Source organism: Callionymus lyra, chromosome 4 (genome assembly GCF_982586985.1).
Source record: "Callionymus lyra chromosome 4, fCalLyr1.hap1.1, whole genome shotgun sequence".
Taxonomy (NCBI): domain Eukaryota; kingdom Metazoa; phylum Chordata; class Actinopteri; order Syngnathiformes; family Callionymidae; genus Callionymus; species Callionymus lyra.
The window spans coordinates 22,515,663-22,534,160 of record NC_141821.1 but is presented as its reverse complement, the minus strand read 5'-3'; the positions used below and the strand labels follow the sequence as shown (position 1 = coordinate 22,534,160).

Sequence of the window (18,498 nt, the reverse complement as noted above, 5' to 3'; positions counted from 1 at the left end):
ACTCTGATTAGACGGACAGACAGACTGATCGAATGCCATCGATCTCCCGGGAAAACTCCTTCGGGAAATTAGCAACATTAGCGCCACGCTTTTATCCAACGATCGTTTCTACGAGAACCAGCCCTGGTACAGACGTCTCCGGGGCGTCCCAGGTGGACTACGGTCGCGGCACTAGAAGGACACCGATCTCTTTTTGCGACCGGAGAAAGATTGGACTGAACAGGTTCATGAGGAAGTAGCTTCAACTAACGGTTTTATTTCTAGTGACAGCTATGGCGACATGAAGAGCCGTTCTTCTTCCTGTCCTTCAGACCGTCTTCAGAGGTCGTTCTCAGACGACCTCTCTGCGTTTGTACCGCTCGGCCCGAGGCTCCGTCCCGGGCCGAGCGAGCTGAGCTACCGGACCCTCGGAAATAAACGAGACGTGATTTAAACAAGACTCTGGAAGGACGGGGGGGCGCAGGATGGCGGCGTATTGACAGGATTACGCTCCCCAAGTCACCGCTTCCATCTCTGGTTTGAGAAACATCTCACACTCCAATGACACGAGTCCTGCCTGCCGTCGCTCGCCGGGTCGTTACGGTGACGCAAGCCCGGATTATGAGTGTTTCATGTCGCTCTCGCCGTCCTTCTTCTTCTTCTTCTTCCGTGTCTCGCAGCCGCGGCGTCTTGTGAAATATTCATGAGGTTATTTGAATGACAAAGGGGGAGGAAAGAGAAGCTTCGGCTCGTGACACGTGACGGCAGATCGTCGCCTCCGTTGTGTCGAGCTTCCTGTGTTGTGACGGTGAGGAAGTGACACGGAGGTGTGGAAGCTGCCGACGGTCCCGGCGCTGGACGGGGAGACCAGAGGGCTTTGAAGGGGAACCGAGCAGAACTTCACCAGAACAATGGTGTGGGAGCGTTGACTCTCTTCGGAGACGAGTAGGAAGATGAGTGAAGACTATTGGATTAAACCAAGAAATGATGGTTTTATAGTTACAGTGAGATTATTCATAAAGTATCTAAACCTCTGATTGAACTGTGAGGCAGGATTAGTGTGTGTTTGTCTCCTTTTTCAATACCCATGAGTCTCTGGTGTCTCTTTTTCAATGTTTAAGTCTCTGTTTGTAGTTGTGTTTCTTCCTCTACATGTTTTTTTTAGTGTGTTTTCCTCATGAGTTATACTATATGCCTCTAGTGTGTGTTTTCATTATGTTCTACTTTCTTTGTATAGTGTGTGTTTGTCTCCATGTTTTACACTCTATGCCTCTAGTGTGTGTTTCCATTATGTTCTACTTTTTTGTATAGTGTGTGTTTGTCTCCATGTTTTACACTCTATGCCTCTAGTGTGTGTTTCCATTATGTTCTACTTTCTTTGTACAGTGTGTGTTTGTCCCCATGTTTTACACTCTATGCCTCTAGTGTGTGTTTCCATTATGTTCTACTTTTTTGTATAGTGTGTGTTTGTCTCCACGTTTTACACTCTATGCCTCTAGTGTGTGTTTTCATTATGTTCTACTTTTTTTGTATAGTGTGCGTTTGTCTCCATGCTTTACACTCTATGCCTCTAGTGTGTGTTTTCATTATGTTCTACTTTTTTGTTTAGTGTGTGTTTGTCTCCATGTTTCAAACGCTATGCCTCTAGTGTGTGTTTTCATTATCTTCTACTTTTTTGTTTAGTGTGTGTTTGTCTCCATGTTTTAAACGCTATGCCTCTAGTGTGTGTTTTCATTATCTTCTACTTTTTTGTTTAGTGTGTGTTTGTCTCCATGTTTTAAACGCTATGCCTGTGTGTTTTTGTGTCATGTGTGTCATGTTTTATATTATTTGTATAGTGTTTGTTTGTTTCCATGTTTTATATTATTTGATTGTAGTGTGGGTTTAACTTCATGTCTTACACTATATCCCCCTAGTGTGTGTTTTTCATCATGGTTTACATTCTTTTACATACTTTTTTTGTTTCCATGTTTTACATTATTTTATTCTTGTGTTTGTCTCCTTGTTTTACACTCTATCCCTCTAGTGTGTGTTTGTCATCATGTTTATATTATTTGATTGTAATGTGTGTGTTTTCTCGGTTTAAACTCTATGCCTCTAGTGTGTGTTTGTCTTAATGTTTTACACTCTTTTATTCTAGTGTCTGTCATCATGTATTATATTCTATGCCTCTAGTGTGTGTTTGTCATCATGGTGTAGACTCTCTGTATAGTGTGTGTTTGTCTCCTTGTTTTACAGTCTTTGATTCTAGTGTGTGTTTGTTTTCTTGTTTTAAACTATATGCCTCTAGTGTGTTTGTCATCATGTTTTACAATTTATGCTTCTAGTGTGTGTTTGTCCTCACCTTTTCCATTATTTGATTCTAGTGTGTGTTTGTTTTCTTTATTTGAACTCTATGCCTCTAAGTTGTACCATATTTTATTCTATTCTGTTTTTCTTCATTTTGTACATTATTTTATTCTAGTGTGTGTTTTTCTACATGGTTTACATTATTTTATTCCAGTGTGTTTTTCTTCACGTTTTACATTTTTTTATTCTAGTGTGTGTTTCTCTCCATGCCCACAGTGTGTGTTTTTTGTCATGTTGTATGCTTGTTGTCTGGTGTGTGTTTGTGTCCATGGTTTACATTATTTACCTCTAGTGTGTTTTTGTTGTCTTTATATATTTAATCGACATGTATTCATACATGTAGATTAAATATATCCGCTTGTGTGTGTATATCTTCAAGTTTCCATTTCTATATGTGTGTATCTTTATAGACATGTGTGTGTCTCGGTGTGTTTGTCCTCGTGCATAGATCCGTGATGAGTGTTTTCCTTTATGTTCTTTTTAAATGTGTGTGTCCATCTCTTTATAACTTGTGTTGTGCATATGTTGCCAGAAAAAAGCCTGACATAGAAATAACTGTAGTTGGCATTAAAACTACTGTTCATTAATAAAAAATATAGCATTTATACATTTATCAGAGTAACACTATTGTAATATCTGAACTTTTAAGTATTTGTTACAATAAAAATAGTGACGTTTGTCTCGAGCGTGGATGAAGAGTTTGTGGAAAGTGCGTGGACAGCTGCACGGTGGTCAGTCCGCCTGTGACCCTCCAGAGGACGCGACCCTCCTTGGAGGGTTCTGGGATTTTCTGGGAACTGAACTAAAACACTTCTCACGAGAGATCCGGATCAACGCCAAATAATAGCGACTTCCCTTCACACTGCATAGCCGTGTGACGTCATGCACCCTCCTAACACTGCTCACTGGTGACCTCTACTGGCAGAGAAGTGTACTGCGACTATCATTGACGAGCAGGTTTAATTTCCGAATCATCACTGGATGATCTAAAATATTTAAGAAAAAAAAAAAGAAAAAAGACGTGAACGCAGACGTCAGGAGCAAGCGTGTGGTTGGTTGATGACGTCAGAGAGGGAGGTCTGAGGGACGCCCGGGACAGAGAGGGTGGGGTGTCGGAGTCCCCCTTGCAAGGGGCCCCATTTCTCCTCGCCAGAGCCGGCCAGCCTCACCAAATGGTGATGGTCCCAAAGCTGAGCAGAGGAGGGGGTGCAGGGGCAGCGGCAGTGAGGACAACGACCAGCAGGGGGAGCCCTGGTTCAATTCTTGCAATGGTAATGTATGACGCGAACGTTAATCGTAATCTAGACCCAGATCCGTCAATAGACACGGAGTTTTAAGTGAAGAGTTCCCTGCACACATACACGTGCCAAACCTTCATTTTTTCTGAATTTGTAATTTAATATGTCATTTTGAATTTAAATTTGTGGCGATTACTGGCGACACAAGAGGGCGCTGACGAGCAGATTGTTCTTTACAAAGAGTTCAGTGTTTGAAAGCCAGTGAGAGAAGTCAGTGTTCGAGTTCATCATCTGGTCAGACACCGTGAGCTGGGTTTGAAATCAGATTGACTGCTTTTTTATCACATCATAGGCTTTATTTATTTAACTTTTATGGTATTCCACATCATACATTTATTATTAACTATAATATAATAACACGACTTTGATTGTGTTTGATGGGTTTTTCTAATAACTATTTTCTTGCTCGAAATGTAAAGTTAACATTTAATAATGATGATAACATCTCATAAAAAAAAATTAAAAAAAATTCATTAATAACAAATGATCAACCATACACACTGGATTAAAATTAAAATAAAGATTTTTATAATTAATATCAATAATATATATTTTATTAAGTTGCTACCATACATGACACATGTTAAGATGAATCTGTTAAAACAATAATAACATTTGCAGCGAATTGACATATCAATAATAACAATAATCTAGACATTAACCAAAAAGAAAGTAAGTTAACATTATACTCATCTATTTATATTAAGGTAAAAACGTGTTATGGTGCATTAAAATATAGTATTTTAATAATCAGTATAAAGCCAGACATATGGGATTAAAAAACTAAAAACAACATTATTAAGAAAGAGAAAATGTAACTACTGTATACTACTGTATATTGCAGAAAAAGTACTAAAAAACAGAACTAATTTACAGAATATTGTAGGAATAAATCTATAAAATACTACAGCTTAAAGCTGAATATTGTGGATTTCCAGGTAAATAAATGAGTGAAAGATGTGTAATTTCTTCATCTTAAAACGACTAAAAGAACCTGAACCTGACTTCCACCACTGAGCACCAATGTGTTCATTCAAAACTCCAGACCGACACAGAAGTGAAGCTCCATGTGGTGCCGGTTCTGGAGGAAGAAAAGCAGCGCTCGGAGTGTCGAGTTCCCACCGGCAGAGTTTACATACCACAAACCTGCTCGTCAGAATTATTGTCACAGACAGATGAGGTGCGCGAGGGGGGAACAGATCTGCCGGACCGGGTCTCCCTCCCACCGATGGGCCCCATTTCTCTTTCTCTCACACAAAACCCGGCTCAGGCCTGAGAACCTGCCAGCCCTCCTCGCGGGCTTCAAAGCCACTGTACAAAAGCGCGCACCTTCAATGTGGCCCATTAAAAAAAGCATTCTATTCAAGGCCCTGGTTCTGAGGGTCCGGAATACGCGATGAGGAGCGACCTGCGGAGACGGAGGAGTCTCCCATGACGACGGAGAATAATGGAACATCTGCAGATACTTTGTGAAGTTGTAGAGCGAGGAAGGAGCAAGTGGAGCCCTCCTGGATATTTTTGTTCTGGAGGTATTTTAAGCGCCAGGAGCTCCAGATAAGGAGGTTCAGGTCGACCTTTGATAACAACGTTTGAAGAAATGTTCTAATCCGGAGGGGAACGCCTGAACAAAATCACTCTTATCAGATATTTGAACCGACAGAGCTTTTCTAACTCTCCATCGAAAAAAAATTGTCAAATAATTGTATATTTTAAAGATTAGGTTTTGTACATTTTGAATGAGCGATGCGATCACTGTTAGCCACTAGCTACGCTAACAACGTTCAATTCAAAATCGAAATCACTTTAAATAAAACATTTTTGGGACGTGTTAAAGGGTGTAACAATATTGTTAACACTCACAAATACATATTAGAGTGAAGTTAGCTGCTGTCTATGATGTCACTAAAAGAAACAGTGTCTTTTTAACGGCAATATATTCAGGTAATGATTTTAAGAATTGAAGGGAATATGTTTGGTTTAAACATGACAATATTGATTGAAAATGTTGGGACTTTCCAGACCTGAGGAAATTCTACTTGTTCTTGAATAAATGACTAAAAGGTGTAGATTTGTACTCTAAATTATTTTTAAATATGCAATATTTGCAATAAGTTCTTCTCATTTTCAATGTGACGGTTGATAAACATAGGAGAGTCATTCCATTTGAGAAAGAACCTGTCAATTGTGTTTACTCAAGGAAACGAGGCAAACCCAGGGACTGAATTTTGTTTTATAAATCAACAATTTTTTCTATATCAGTAACTCAATTGCAATTAGAGGCCAAATTTTACAACTAAACATAATGTACGGTTTATTTGTTAACCAGTCTATGTGTTTCTACACTAAACTGATTTGATATCAGTCTGATTTAAAGTTAATTCTTTTTTTTAAATGAATAATCATCTTCGGTGTTTAGAATAATCTCTTTTAACTTTAAAAACGGTAACAAAGTCAAACCCTAATTTTATGTTTTGGTAGGTTTTCTGTATTTGTCTGCTACCGTTTTAGTTTAGGTTTGGCATGGAAGGAAAAATTCATAAAGATAATTGAATATGAATTTCTGAACATTGGTTACATCTAATAAAAACAATAAAATAATGTAAAATAGGTGACTTAGACTAAATGCATTCAAATAATTGCAATTGTTCAATCATCATTCCTTTTGAAACAAAAGTACTTTTTCATAACCTACAAAATGGATTCCATAAAGCAAGAAGGTAAAATTTGTGAATAACACATACGATCTTCCTCTGTCTTTGTGTTTGATGGATCTACTGACTCCTTCAAGAAACATCTGAAGACATTTTTATTTGTTCAGGCTTTTCCTTGATTTTCTGGAACTCCTGTGTTGTTCTCAGTGTTATCTTGACCTTTTAAGTATATATTTTATTGAGTATTTTTTTGATTGTTTAAGCGCTTTGTGACCCTGGTCTGGAAAAGCGCTATACAAATATAAATTACTTACTTACTTACTATCAGGATACTAATTTAGAATTTTACATTTTCTTCTCTACGGACGTAAACAGGAAGTCAACCACAAGTAGCAACTCATGCTATTACTATAGCAGCTACAACTACTAATTCAAATGAAATCAACTACATTTTTCTCACAGAATCCAGTGAAAACAGAGAAGATTTAGTTACAATGTTTAAAACAACAGAGACCTTCATTAGTCCAGGGTCCAGCTTCTGGAAAACACTACCAAAATGTATTGAAAGCATCTGCTGCTCAACAACATTAGAATTGTTCTGCTAACAGTTCGATAATAAACAACAAAGAGATATTGTTTCTTCACAAGAGCAGGAAAGATTTATTCCAGGAGCAGGAAAATATCATCTGAATTCCAGCAGAGCAATAATGAGCTGAATCTCCCTGCAGCCGGTGGAACAACCCTGAAGCTCTACCTGCTTCAGGGCATTTCCTGTTTGCCGTAGCCATGGCGACGGCATAATCTCTGCAGCTTCCAGCGCTCTCAGCCAATCACATGACGTCGAAAGGCAGCGGAAAAACAAGTAGCAGCAGCTGGTGAATCGAGACAGAATCCAGCTCCTCGCTCAGACGAGGAACTCACATTTTCAACTGGTTCTGCTCGAGTCGGCGCCGAGGTCATCGGGGTCAACGTTGACGCAGATTTACAGTGAAGCTGTGACGTCGGCTCTGAAGGAGCTGATGCTTCTGAAATTCCACTGGAAGAAGAGTAGAGTTGGCAGCGAGCGCAGACTTGAGTAGTCTTCCCTCTCTTCCTCTTCTCACCGAGACAGAACCAGGGCAGCTCATGTCTCTGTGAGATTGAGTACAAGGTCACACCAACACGGACCTTCACTATTTTAAGAACCTCGTCCTCATGTCCACGTGACACGAATCCCACCATCGTCACTTTCGTCATGGTTACCAGTGATTATTAAGAATCTGGGGAAGCAGTAGGCGTCACATTACTGGGGCGAAGACACAACATATTGCGATATTGTATCAGCAACAATGTATTGAGTTTATTTGGAATATTTGGTGATTTACAGAATAGAATAGTTTAAATATAGCTGTAGTAGTGTGACGCGTACATTCGGTTGATTCAGAACTCTGCAGCGAGAATTCTGATCCGCTCTGGTAGAAGAACTCACATTTCTCCGAACCTTAAAACTCTTCACTGGCTTCCAGTTTCTTTCAGGATCAACTTTAAAATTCTGGTTCTTACTTTCAGATCTATTCATGGTCAGGCTCCTCCTTACATCACTGATCTGATCCAGCCGTACACCCCAGCTCGGGCTCTGAGGTCTGTGGATCAGAATCTACTGATGGTTCCTGAACACGGTTCAGGACCAGAGGAGAGAAATCCTTCCAGGCTGTTGATCCTAAGCTTTGGAACGATCTTCTTCTCCCTCCGTGTTTGATGATCTACTGACTCCTTTAAGAAACATCTTAAGACATTTTTATTTGTTCAGGCTTTTCCTTTATTTTCTGGAACTCCTGTTGTGTTATCAGGTTTATCTTGCCCTTTAAAGTATATACTTTATTGAATATTGTTTTGATTGTTTAAGCGCTTTGTGACCCTGGTCTGGAAAAGCGCTCTATAAATAAAAAGTACTTACTTACTTACTTACATTTCACCTTAGAACGACTGCAGGTAGCACTGTTAGCCACTAGCTAAGCTATGAAGTGTTAAACTAAGTTTAAAATGTCCTTTACTTTATTTTAAAAAGGATGACCAAACATCTTATTTTGCTTGGACATGTCCTATCTTTTTTGGGGGGGGGAATGTATGAAAACCTTCAAAAGTTGGGGGGTTTGATAGTGTTTTTTTCTTTATCTTCCCATCAGACCTTCGTATTTAAAGTTCATTTAATTAAACATGATCACCTAATCCCTCTATAATGTATCCCTTACGAATCCACTGTTCCAACCCGAGACTCAAAATCGTAATTTGATGCATCGTCACCATTCTTGGTTCTGTTTTTCTATTGATTATTTTGTGTCTCGTCTTGTTAAATTCTCATTTATTCTCATTATTATCGAGGCCTCAGTGTGTTGACGGTGCAGCATTTATTCACATAAAAACTTTACTTTACTTTACTTTCCTGACTTGGGTACCTCCGATATAACGGCTTTTTATACTACATTATGCATCATAACAGTGTTTTAATACACACGCAAGGTCACTGTATACACAACTATCACAGATCATAGTGTTATTGAGAGGATATATTGTTGTCAGATTATTCTTCATATGTCATGTATTAACTATAAAGAGGCTTGGTTAAGTATTTCTTTGGGAATTTAAACGTTTAACTGAGTTAGAATTGTACAAAATACACTCGACTCAACCCCTAAAATCCTCAACATTTTTCACCAACTTTACAGCAGTAGCAGTGTCTGCTTTTTGGAGATGCAGTGTATATTACAGTTGTAATAATATTCAACTAAAACATTTTCTATGACTAGATGAGCTGAGGGTGAGGTCAGCCAAAGGTCACTCTTCTGTCACTTAAAGAAAGAGTGTCTTTGTAACAGCCAGAACATATTAGTGTTACAGGATGATACACAAGACTGCGGGAACTACACACTTTTTACAAAAAGAAAAAAAAACGCACAAAGGATCAAGAACATCATCTTGATAAGATTGAAGATTTGATTTTAAAAGTAAACTTCAAATATAATTCTAGGATCAGGAAATACATGTGGATTTAAATCCACGACGACACCAAAATATGTTCATTCACGACACTCAAAATTCATCAGACGGACATGAACGATTCGTAGGAGGAGTTATACATTAAACCCAGTTATTTTTAAAAAATAATTTAAGATGCTTTTGAGCAAGAATACATTGGAGCGCGTCAGACAAAGCGTGGCAGCAGTGCAGCTCCCAACAGTCTGGCGTGGTATCGAGCGCTCACGTCTAAATGGGTCAACCAGCTGCTCGGTGAACTCCGGCGAAATCCAGACGCTTTGTCACACATCACACACCGGCAGAGAAAAGACGCCACAGCGAGTCCTTTGATTAGGACATTTCAACAATCTGTCAGAAGGCAGAGCTGCAGACACGTGTAATTAGGTTAGGAAGCGCGCTATTTATAACCAGAAAAATCTATAATCTTCCCCTGGAAACGTGGAGACGGTAGAGAGTCGGAGCGCCAGGATGTTTATGGGAGAGCAGCAGAAGAAATAAGCATTTTCTCCTGTTTGTCGATGAAACCAGCGTTGAATTCTGTCAATTACTTTAGCAACAAATGCCCTCAGAGAGAACGGACTAAACCACTCATTTACACCGTTTTATTTCATGACTTAATTTATCTATATCATTTGAAATAAAATATATATTTTATAATATTGCTGGCATTGTGCACACATTCATAGTCCCATCCTCAACATTTTCCAGAATATTTTTGATGGATTTTCATGGAGGAAGACCTCCTTGGCAGAGGTAATGAGCCATTAAGATATATGAAAATACAAAATATAGAAATAATATGTAATTAATATTTAATTATTATCTTGTTTTGACAAAGATTTAAAAATCGGTTTAATCATTCAGCAAAAAGAACCATAGACAAGCAAACGCTAACTCCACATTTAGCTGGGGAGCATAATTGCGCTAATGCCTACGTTCAAGAATATCCTCTTGTTAAATAAACTTGGAACAAATGCAAACATGGACATGTGTGTAGCTGGTTTTTAAGTGTTGTCATGTCATTTACAAGGTCAAGTCTGTATCTAAAGATCAGTGTTGTGTCCAAAATCGCGCACTTGGTTTACAGTACACTTCCAGACTTGAGGGGTGCGCACATTTTCGACAGGTAGTACCGTCTCAAATCAAACTCTTTACGGAAATTACTCGCCAGCTTCTTCTTCTACTGCTTTTTATCAGACACTTGACAGCACTTTTCGCCAATTAAAACAAGTTATTAAGTTGTGTATCATTTTGTTAATACTGCTGTTGTGTTGTTTTTTGGTAAAATGAATGTTTTCTCAAGACATTTACGCCGGTATCTGCTCCGAAGACGCATCGTCAGTGACTTAGCTTCTGTTTAGCATCACTTATGTCACTAATATGGCGGCCGTTAAGGGTGGAAAGTGGAAATCGATACACACTCAATTTTCTGTCCATTTTGAGTGCACCAACATTTTCGCACACTTCTCATTGGGACGCACGAAGTGCGCGACTTGGGACACACCCAATTTTCTAGGCTAGCTCCCTATAATAAGCACTAATGACTGCACAACAAATTAAAAACTTGATGAGAACCAAGACAGTGCATACTTCTGTCAAAAACACCATTGAAAAAAAAATCAACAAAACCACTTAACATGATTAAAAATATATAAAATGAAGTAGCATGAAAATAAAGTTAAACCTGTTTTTTAAAATGCATATGGAAAACATAAAATAAATAAATATAAAAAACATATATTAATTTGCACGACCAGTGCCAGTAGTACTCCTGGAATGTCACCACAATAAAGTGTTTATTTTTTGCGAGCTCATAATGGAACTGGTGCGAGATCAGCAGCAGTTAAAGGCCATACAAGTGAATGATAATAACGAGTAAAGTACAGCAACGACAACCATGTGTTGCTCCATCCTTATTTTTTCGTTGAACTAGCATGATTTGTTTTTGAGTTATTTTGTAAATACGTGACACAAATAAGCTCCTTGCTGAAAGTTCCTTGTTGCTCCATCAAAGCGAGCAGCCGACTGTATTCTGACGTGTGAGCTCCTCTCAGGCATCACTGCTGCAGACGCTGAAGAAGACCAGCTTTGTTGTGAGAAAGTGTCTGCTCTGTTTGGACCAACTCGTGGAAAAATAGCAACAAGACGGTTGAACTCAAACCACTTCCATGTGGAGGACTCACTTCCCTCTCTCTTTATGCTCAGGTCGTCTGATCCGAAAGACGATATTTTTCGAATTAGATATGATTTTTGTATTCCTGAACTTTTGGGCTGTTTCCAGGGTAACAAACGCACACAGAACCAGCGCATTCCTTCCCAGTCCAAGAGGGGAAGTGGCTCCATTGTCCATTTATCCCGCCGAATAACACAGAACACAAAGGCTGGGAACATTTGACTCGGGAACAAACTCACACGGCATCGGGACTCGATGCAAACTTTTGTTCAGCGTTGATCCGACCGGTCAACATCCAGCCGACTATAGAAGAGGACGATCCTGTGTCTGATCCGTCATTTACTAACTTTCCTTTTCCGGCTCCAAAGACGGCAGGTTTCTGAGGACCGTAGATCCGTCATCCCGTTGAAACTACTGACTAACGTTTGTTTTTCTTGCGCTCAGATAACGTCTCTAAAGCGGTTCGAACATTTTTGTTTTATTAAGAATTAAATATTTACAGCATATACTCTCGGTTTACAGCTAAGCTTTCATAGAGCGCCGCAGCAATAAATCCAACAATTTCCTTTTTCACATATTGCAGGATTAAACTCAAGAAATCTATGCATCTACGGCAGTTTCCTCAGGGGCCACATTTATGCAGGGGCTGCTGTGAGGGTCCATCAGGAAAATATAAAACAGGGAAAGGTATAAAATGAAGCTTAATATGCTAAAATTAATTTTATTGTATTAAATTTTTTTTTTTTGGGGGGGGAGAAAGTGCTTTTATATGTTAACATTTTTCTAGAGCAATAATTTCTCACAAAGTCCTAAAACGAAACCCTATTAACACATTTAGAGATTAGTAATGAATAAAAATAAATAAATACATAATACAATTATTGGTTTCTACATGATCTGTGCTGCATGAGAGCCACATAACTGCAGGCAAATCGACGCATGCACTTTCCCCGGGTCGAATCTATTGGATGCTGAATTCCAAAACAAAAATTAAATAAATCCTTCTTTATCTATTCCTTTATACAACTCGTAAATATATATTTATTGAATTTAAAGTCTGAAATAATGTGCATTTACATCCTATCTACATGTTGGATCATAGTTTTTTCAAAGATGAATAGTTGAATAAAAGTTGCATGATTCATTCATTCTTTTATTCTTTAATCTCTTGTCCTTTTTTCCCTGTCACTTGCCAACTACAGATCTATCTAAAGAGCTGAGCTAAGAGACATAGCCTAGCTTCTTGTCTGGTCTCCAGGAGAGACTCAGAGTAGAACCACTGACCCTCCAAGAGGTCACATGGGGTTGCCATTGTGAGACGTTCCAAGTCTCTAAGAGAAGGCCCCGGGGTAGATCCAGGACCTCAGTGCCCCCCCTTTAGATGGAGATTTCAGAGGAAAATGGGGTTTGAGTATCTTGAATAAAATTACAAGTCACTTTGTCTGCTCTATTTTCCCTTTAAAATGCCTACTAAAAATGTGTAATTAATATTCTATACTAATGATATTAAGTAAGTAAGTAATAGTTATTTGTAAAGTACCTTTCTAGACCAGGGTCACAAAGAGCTTTAACAATCAAAAACCATAAACGGTTAAAATATATACTTTAAAAGGCCAAAACAACATACGACAAACACAGGAGTCCCAGAAACCAAGGAAAAGCTGCACAAATAAAAATGCCTTAAGATGTTACTTGAAGGAGTCAGTAGATCATCAAACACAGAGAGAGAGGAAGATCGTTCCAAAGCTTAGGAGCAACAGCCTGGAAAGATTTCTCTTCTCTGGTCCTGAACCGTGTGCGAGGAACCATCAGTAGATTCTGATCCACAGACCTTAGAGCCCGATCTGGGGTATAAGGCTGGATCAGATCAGTGATGTAAGGAGGAGTCTGACCATGAATAGCTCTGAAAGTAAGAACCAGAATTTTTAAGTTGATCCTGAAAGAATCTGGAAGCCAGTGAAGAGTTTTAAGGATCGGAGAAATGTGAGTTCTTCTACTAGAGCGGGTTAGAATCCTCGCTGCAGAGTTTTGTATTAACTGCAGGCAGAGCAGCTCCTTCTTGTTATCAACTGATAACATCTGAAAAAACATTATGATAAACTTCTAAAATAGGTCATTACATTCTCCAGTCATTCTTATGATCAAGAGAATCTCAGGTTTTGACCATTTTAAAGAATAAATCAAAGTTAAAGTGATGACGGCATTGATTTTCCTTCCGTAAAAAAGAGGTTTTATTTTCGTCATATTTGTCATTGCTGCTGATAGATTTCCCAGTAATTGAATCACCAGGATGTGGTCAGCGTGTCTACACCATATTGAATGATGGATGGATCTGGATCAATGCTCATCGCTCCCTCCTGATGATGTCAGCATCAAGGATTCCACTTTTCTTTTTAAGAAATAAAAAAGTGACTGTTTGATCCACACAATCCAATATCAACGGTTACCTAAAAAAATTCTCTTTCAGTTTTTAGTAATGAGTAGATGATCTTCTCGTCACCCCTTAAATTAAATTTAGCTATTTCTGTTTGAAGTCGACTGGAAAGGTCCACCCCCCACCTCACCCCTCACCCCCCCACCTCACCCCTCACCCCCCACTCATGCTTCCACTGCGCCGCGGGCATAGATTAGCGCCGGTGCAGGTGCAGTTTCTGGGCTTTGGAAAGTGTTTTTTGAAAAGGGCTTAGAAAGGCTGAACCTAAATTTACACTTGGTGAGGATGAACCTTGAGTCACCTGGAATGGCGGCCAGTGTGGTTCACGAGTACGTCTACTCCAAGTCTCTGGAGAGGTGTCTTCGACAACCAGACGTAAGTGAGAGAGAACCCGTTCTCAGTGGAGGTGGGCTGTCCTCGTCCTTCATGGTTCTTCTCTGCTGCTCATCAGCTTTTCCACGGACGTCTCCACTAACTGGGGCGACCTGGTTCTGTCCGTCGCTACCATCCCATTGGCTGGTGGAGGAGCCAATAGTCCAGAACCCCCCCCACCCCCAAATTGATCCCGCCCAAGTCACGGCTGCCGCTTGGTTGAAGCGGAAAAGATAAACCACACTTTTATTTTGAAAACAGGAAACAAAAAAATCGAACCTTTTTTTCCATTTAAAATTGCGAAAAACAAACAAAAACGTGTTTACTCATTTTCTATTATTTTAACTTTATTATTATTGTGTGTTGGCATGAATTTTATTGTCACAAATATAACTGTAAAAACCTTTTTTTTTACCCCCTTTTTTAAAATTAAACTTATCTTAGTTTTTTAAAGATTTTTGATACATTAAAAAGTTGCAACTTCCAACTAAAAGAGTGTGTTTTTGTTATGATACTGTAACAATATTCAATAGCAATTTGGTCTTTTTTTTTGGCCAATGAAACGCCCTCAAACTAGCGTCAGGTTAAGTTTCCTACTGGACATTTATGAGTCAAATGTATCAAAATGAAACTGAAAACAAGTCTGTAGTTTGTAGAGTCTGTTCCTGTGCTTTTCGTAGACCATCAGGCTGAAGTGCTCTTAGGCAGCATCGAGCAGCTGAGTCACCAGGTCCTCCATAACTCAACAGTTGTGTGCATGAAGGAGGAGGAGGAGGAGGAGGAGGAGGAGGAGGAGGAGGAGGAGGAGGAGGAGGAGGAGGAGGAGAGAGCGAGAGGCTCAGGTTCGCCGGTGAATGTGCAATAAATTCAGTCGCAACGCTCTCCAGTTATTAGATGAGGACAGACGGCCTCTCGGAAGGAAATGTGCTGACTGGCTGCATTCATACCCGGCTGCACTTTTCCAGAACCACATCCACAGAACAGCAGCGAGTACGTTGAGTCCGTCGAGATATGCCGAAGGTACGTTAGGTGCAGTTATTTTTAGAAATCAGATGAAATCAGTGATTTAGCGTCAGATAGCAAACGCACACAAAGACACGCTCCGAGGGTTTCTTCAAAGACTCACTAGAAAGAGAGTCCAACAAAGGTGCAACAAATATCGAAAACCACAACAACTACCTCTTATTTTACCATAGAAGGAGCTACTCTACTGCACGACTCAGTTGTCTTTCCAGCCAACTACCTTAAAAAACACACTGTTGTTTTCAAAGGTTGCAATACATGCACCTGATTGGCCGTTGCTTTGCTGTGGCAAACAAACACTTTCCCATCAAGTAGAATTAATGTCATGTCTTTATATCATTATGTAACAATAGTTTGACCATCATCAGAACCAGCACAAAAACATGACAAAAAAAAAGAAAAAAGTACACAACACAAACACAGAAGTACTGTACACGGTTCAGAGAAGTAAATCTAATATTTGTAGTGGTCATTAAAGTCTTAATATATGTAAATATATAAATATATTTCACGCATTGGACATTGTACGTTAAGTTTGGGGTATTGCGTGAGGGGAAAAATATTTCTCAGCATTTGTTGGAGTCTTAAGTCGGTCAATCTGCTGGGGGGGGGGGGGTCTAAAGCTAGGGGGAAATCAAAATGGCGGTCAGGGAGGAAGATTATTAGCTTCATCTAATGTTGTATTACAAGACAAGTTGGATAATATTTGTACACCACCGTACCTGGATCTGATTTCTGTACATCTAGGGATTTATTGACTTGAGAAAAGCTGGGACCTCAATGTGTTTCGCAACTTGTAGCACAACTTTTTGTTGGACATAAGATCATCTAAAGCCAACATTTTCAAAGGATACAAAGTACTTGGTTAAAGGTTAAAATGTCCAAAGGTTCTAGCTCGGACTTGTCTTCATCACAAATGGGTATTAAAGGCCACAGATGAATTCTCCAGTTGTACTCGATAAAACTCTTTGGAATCAGAGAAATCATTTGTTGGCGTGAAGATCCGATATGTCGTCTGATGACCGCCTTAAACTAGCAGTTCCCTCCATTGTTGTACGTTATGAGCAACAAACGGATTCGTCAACATTATAAAACTGCAAACACACAATTAAGTCCTTGTCAACAAAAGCATGTGTCACTTAAGAACTCTACACTAAACCACTAAAAATAGCCAAAAACGACATCGTACTCAAGTCAAGCCAGTAGGTGGCGTTGTAACGCTCTCCCAGATGACGGGGCTGTACGTTAAACAACAGAACAAGAAAACTGCGACTCGATGTGTATTGCTTGAGATACTGAAGTTAGAGTTAGTCGAGTTTGGCACTAGATACACCATCCTACTGCCGACACCATTTGTCCTCAAGTTTTGAAAAAGGTGTGTAAAAGAAATCGGGATACCCCTAAATATTACAATGTTTTTACTTTATAAATATTCTACTATGCTGTTTTATCATAGTTATTTTATGGTTAATATTACAATAAGTGTGTCTAAAATAAAATAATTCATTCGAATGTTGCTCATTCATTTCTTTGTTCATTTTCGTGTTGATGAAACATCCTCTAGAAGGCATCAGTCATCGCGTTGTCAACCGCTAAAGTAACATTAAAATCCCGGTGATGACTGGGCATGAGAGGATACAGTCGACTCAAGCAGGTTTACATATTTTGCTTTCAAAACAAATAAAAGCAGTTACGATGACTTTGAGCTGTCTGTAAATACTGCAACACCAGAGTCAAGTGCTAGGAAAATACTACAAATATATACGTGTTCCTCACAATATATTGTTGCTCCTGTATCGTATCGCCAATACATTCTAGATCGGAGTGAACCTGAATCTTTTTTGTTAGTTACTCCGATTTCCTCCCCAATTCTACATACTTAATCCTTCTTAAGGCCCCGTAGGTGTGTGAGGACACCGGGGTAACCCCCCTGCCTGCTCCCCCGACTGGCTGGGCCAGCGAAAGACGATGGACTCACGAATAAACTTGGAACGTTCCGGAGCCGCTTTACCGGTTCCAATCTGTTCCCTCTTGAAATCGACGGAAGTTTTTATGGAGCTACGTCTGGAGAAGAATGTTGTTTTCCTTTGGATCAGCAGAATCCAAGAGATCTTGCCAAGAGATTAAAGCAGTCAAACCCCAAACTTTTCCTGTTGGCTCCTCTTGCCACAGGAGCAGCATCACTGACCGGATGAAGGGAAGAATGGATGAACTGCTAGAATTAAACAAGAGGGTTTTTTTTTTTTCTTTTTTTTAAAGATGGAGCCTGGAGCAGCGTCCATGGCGAGGGGCTGCTCCCCGCACCAGCCAAGGTTACCAAGGCTGGTGTCTGGAGAGGAGGAGGATGAGGAGGTGGAGGAGGTGGAGGAGGAAGAGGAGGAGGAGGAGGAGGAGGAGGAGGAGGAGGAGGAGGAGGAGGAGGAGGAAGAGGAGATGCAGCCTGAAATATCTCCAGCTCATCCTCCATCCTCCAAAACACTGCGTCTCCACATCGACCACCACGAGGTGATCCACCAGCAAACACAGAGTCTCAGGTGCAGAACATCCTTACCTTCCTCTCCATCAATGGTCCGGGGCTCGCGCGGCGAGAACAGCAGATGGTTTTTTTTTTCTTCTCTCCGTCAAAAGCTGCTGCTGCTCCTCAACTTCCTGTCGGCTTCAAAAAAAAAAAGAGAGCGGCCGCTACCACTGCCCCATGACCGGGGCGGACTCGTGTGCGGTGCCTCGGCCTGGAGGGACGAGGGATGGAGTCACAGGAGCCGGGATTGGAGAAGCCTCGTCGGGGAGAGAGAGAGAGAGAAGCGGCGCAGGCGCGGTTCTCTAACCGGGGGAAGAATCGGTGCGTTCAGGGAGTGTCGGTGAAATGATCCTTTCGCTGCTAGTGCTGCTGGGAGAAACCAGACGGAAGGAGGGCTTTTCCACAGCGGAATGGTTTTTAGGGGGGACTACAGGTTTGTGTGTGAATAGCAGGGATTGGAGGGAACAAAGAGGTTCACTTTTTTTGGGGGGGTGCTCATGAACGCATCTTCTTTTTTTTTTTGCTTCTCTTAAAAATATATACATTAAAAAAAAAACACAACGTAGAAACACAAACGAAATAAACATTCCGAATTAATTTCATACATAAAAAAACTAATTGTCTCACAAAAAATAGAGTTTATTAAAAAATATTCCTTTTTGTAAAATAAGGTTTTTTTTAGTTAT

At 40.0% G+C, this 18,498-nt stretch overlaps 1 protein-coding gene across 1 annotated transcript in view; it reads right to left on the bottom strand.

Moving 5' to 3' along the window:
• Positions 1–18,125, bottom strand: part of smarcd3b (SWI/SNF related BAF chromatin remodeling complex subunit D3b) — a 49,959-nt gene extending 31,834 nt beyond the window's left edge. The window contains exon 1 of the mRNA XM_087789222.1: positions 17,846–18,125. Within this exon, the coding sequence (XP_087645348.1) occupies positions 17,846–17,857 (12 nt within the window). The 5' untranslated portion in view covers positions 17,858–18,125. The remainder of the gene's footprint in view (positions 1–17,845) is intronic.
• Positions 18,126–18,498: the final 373 nt, after the last annotated feature.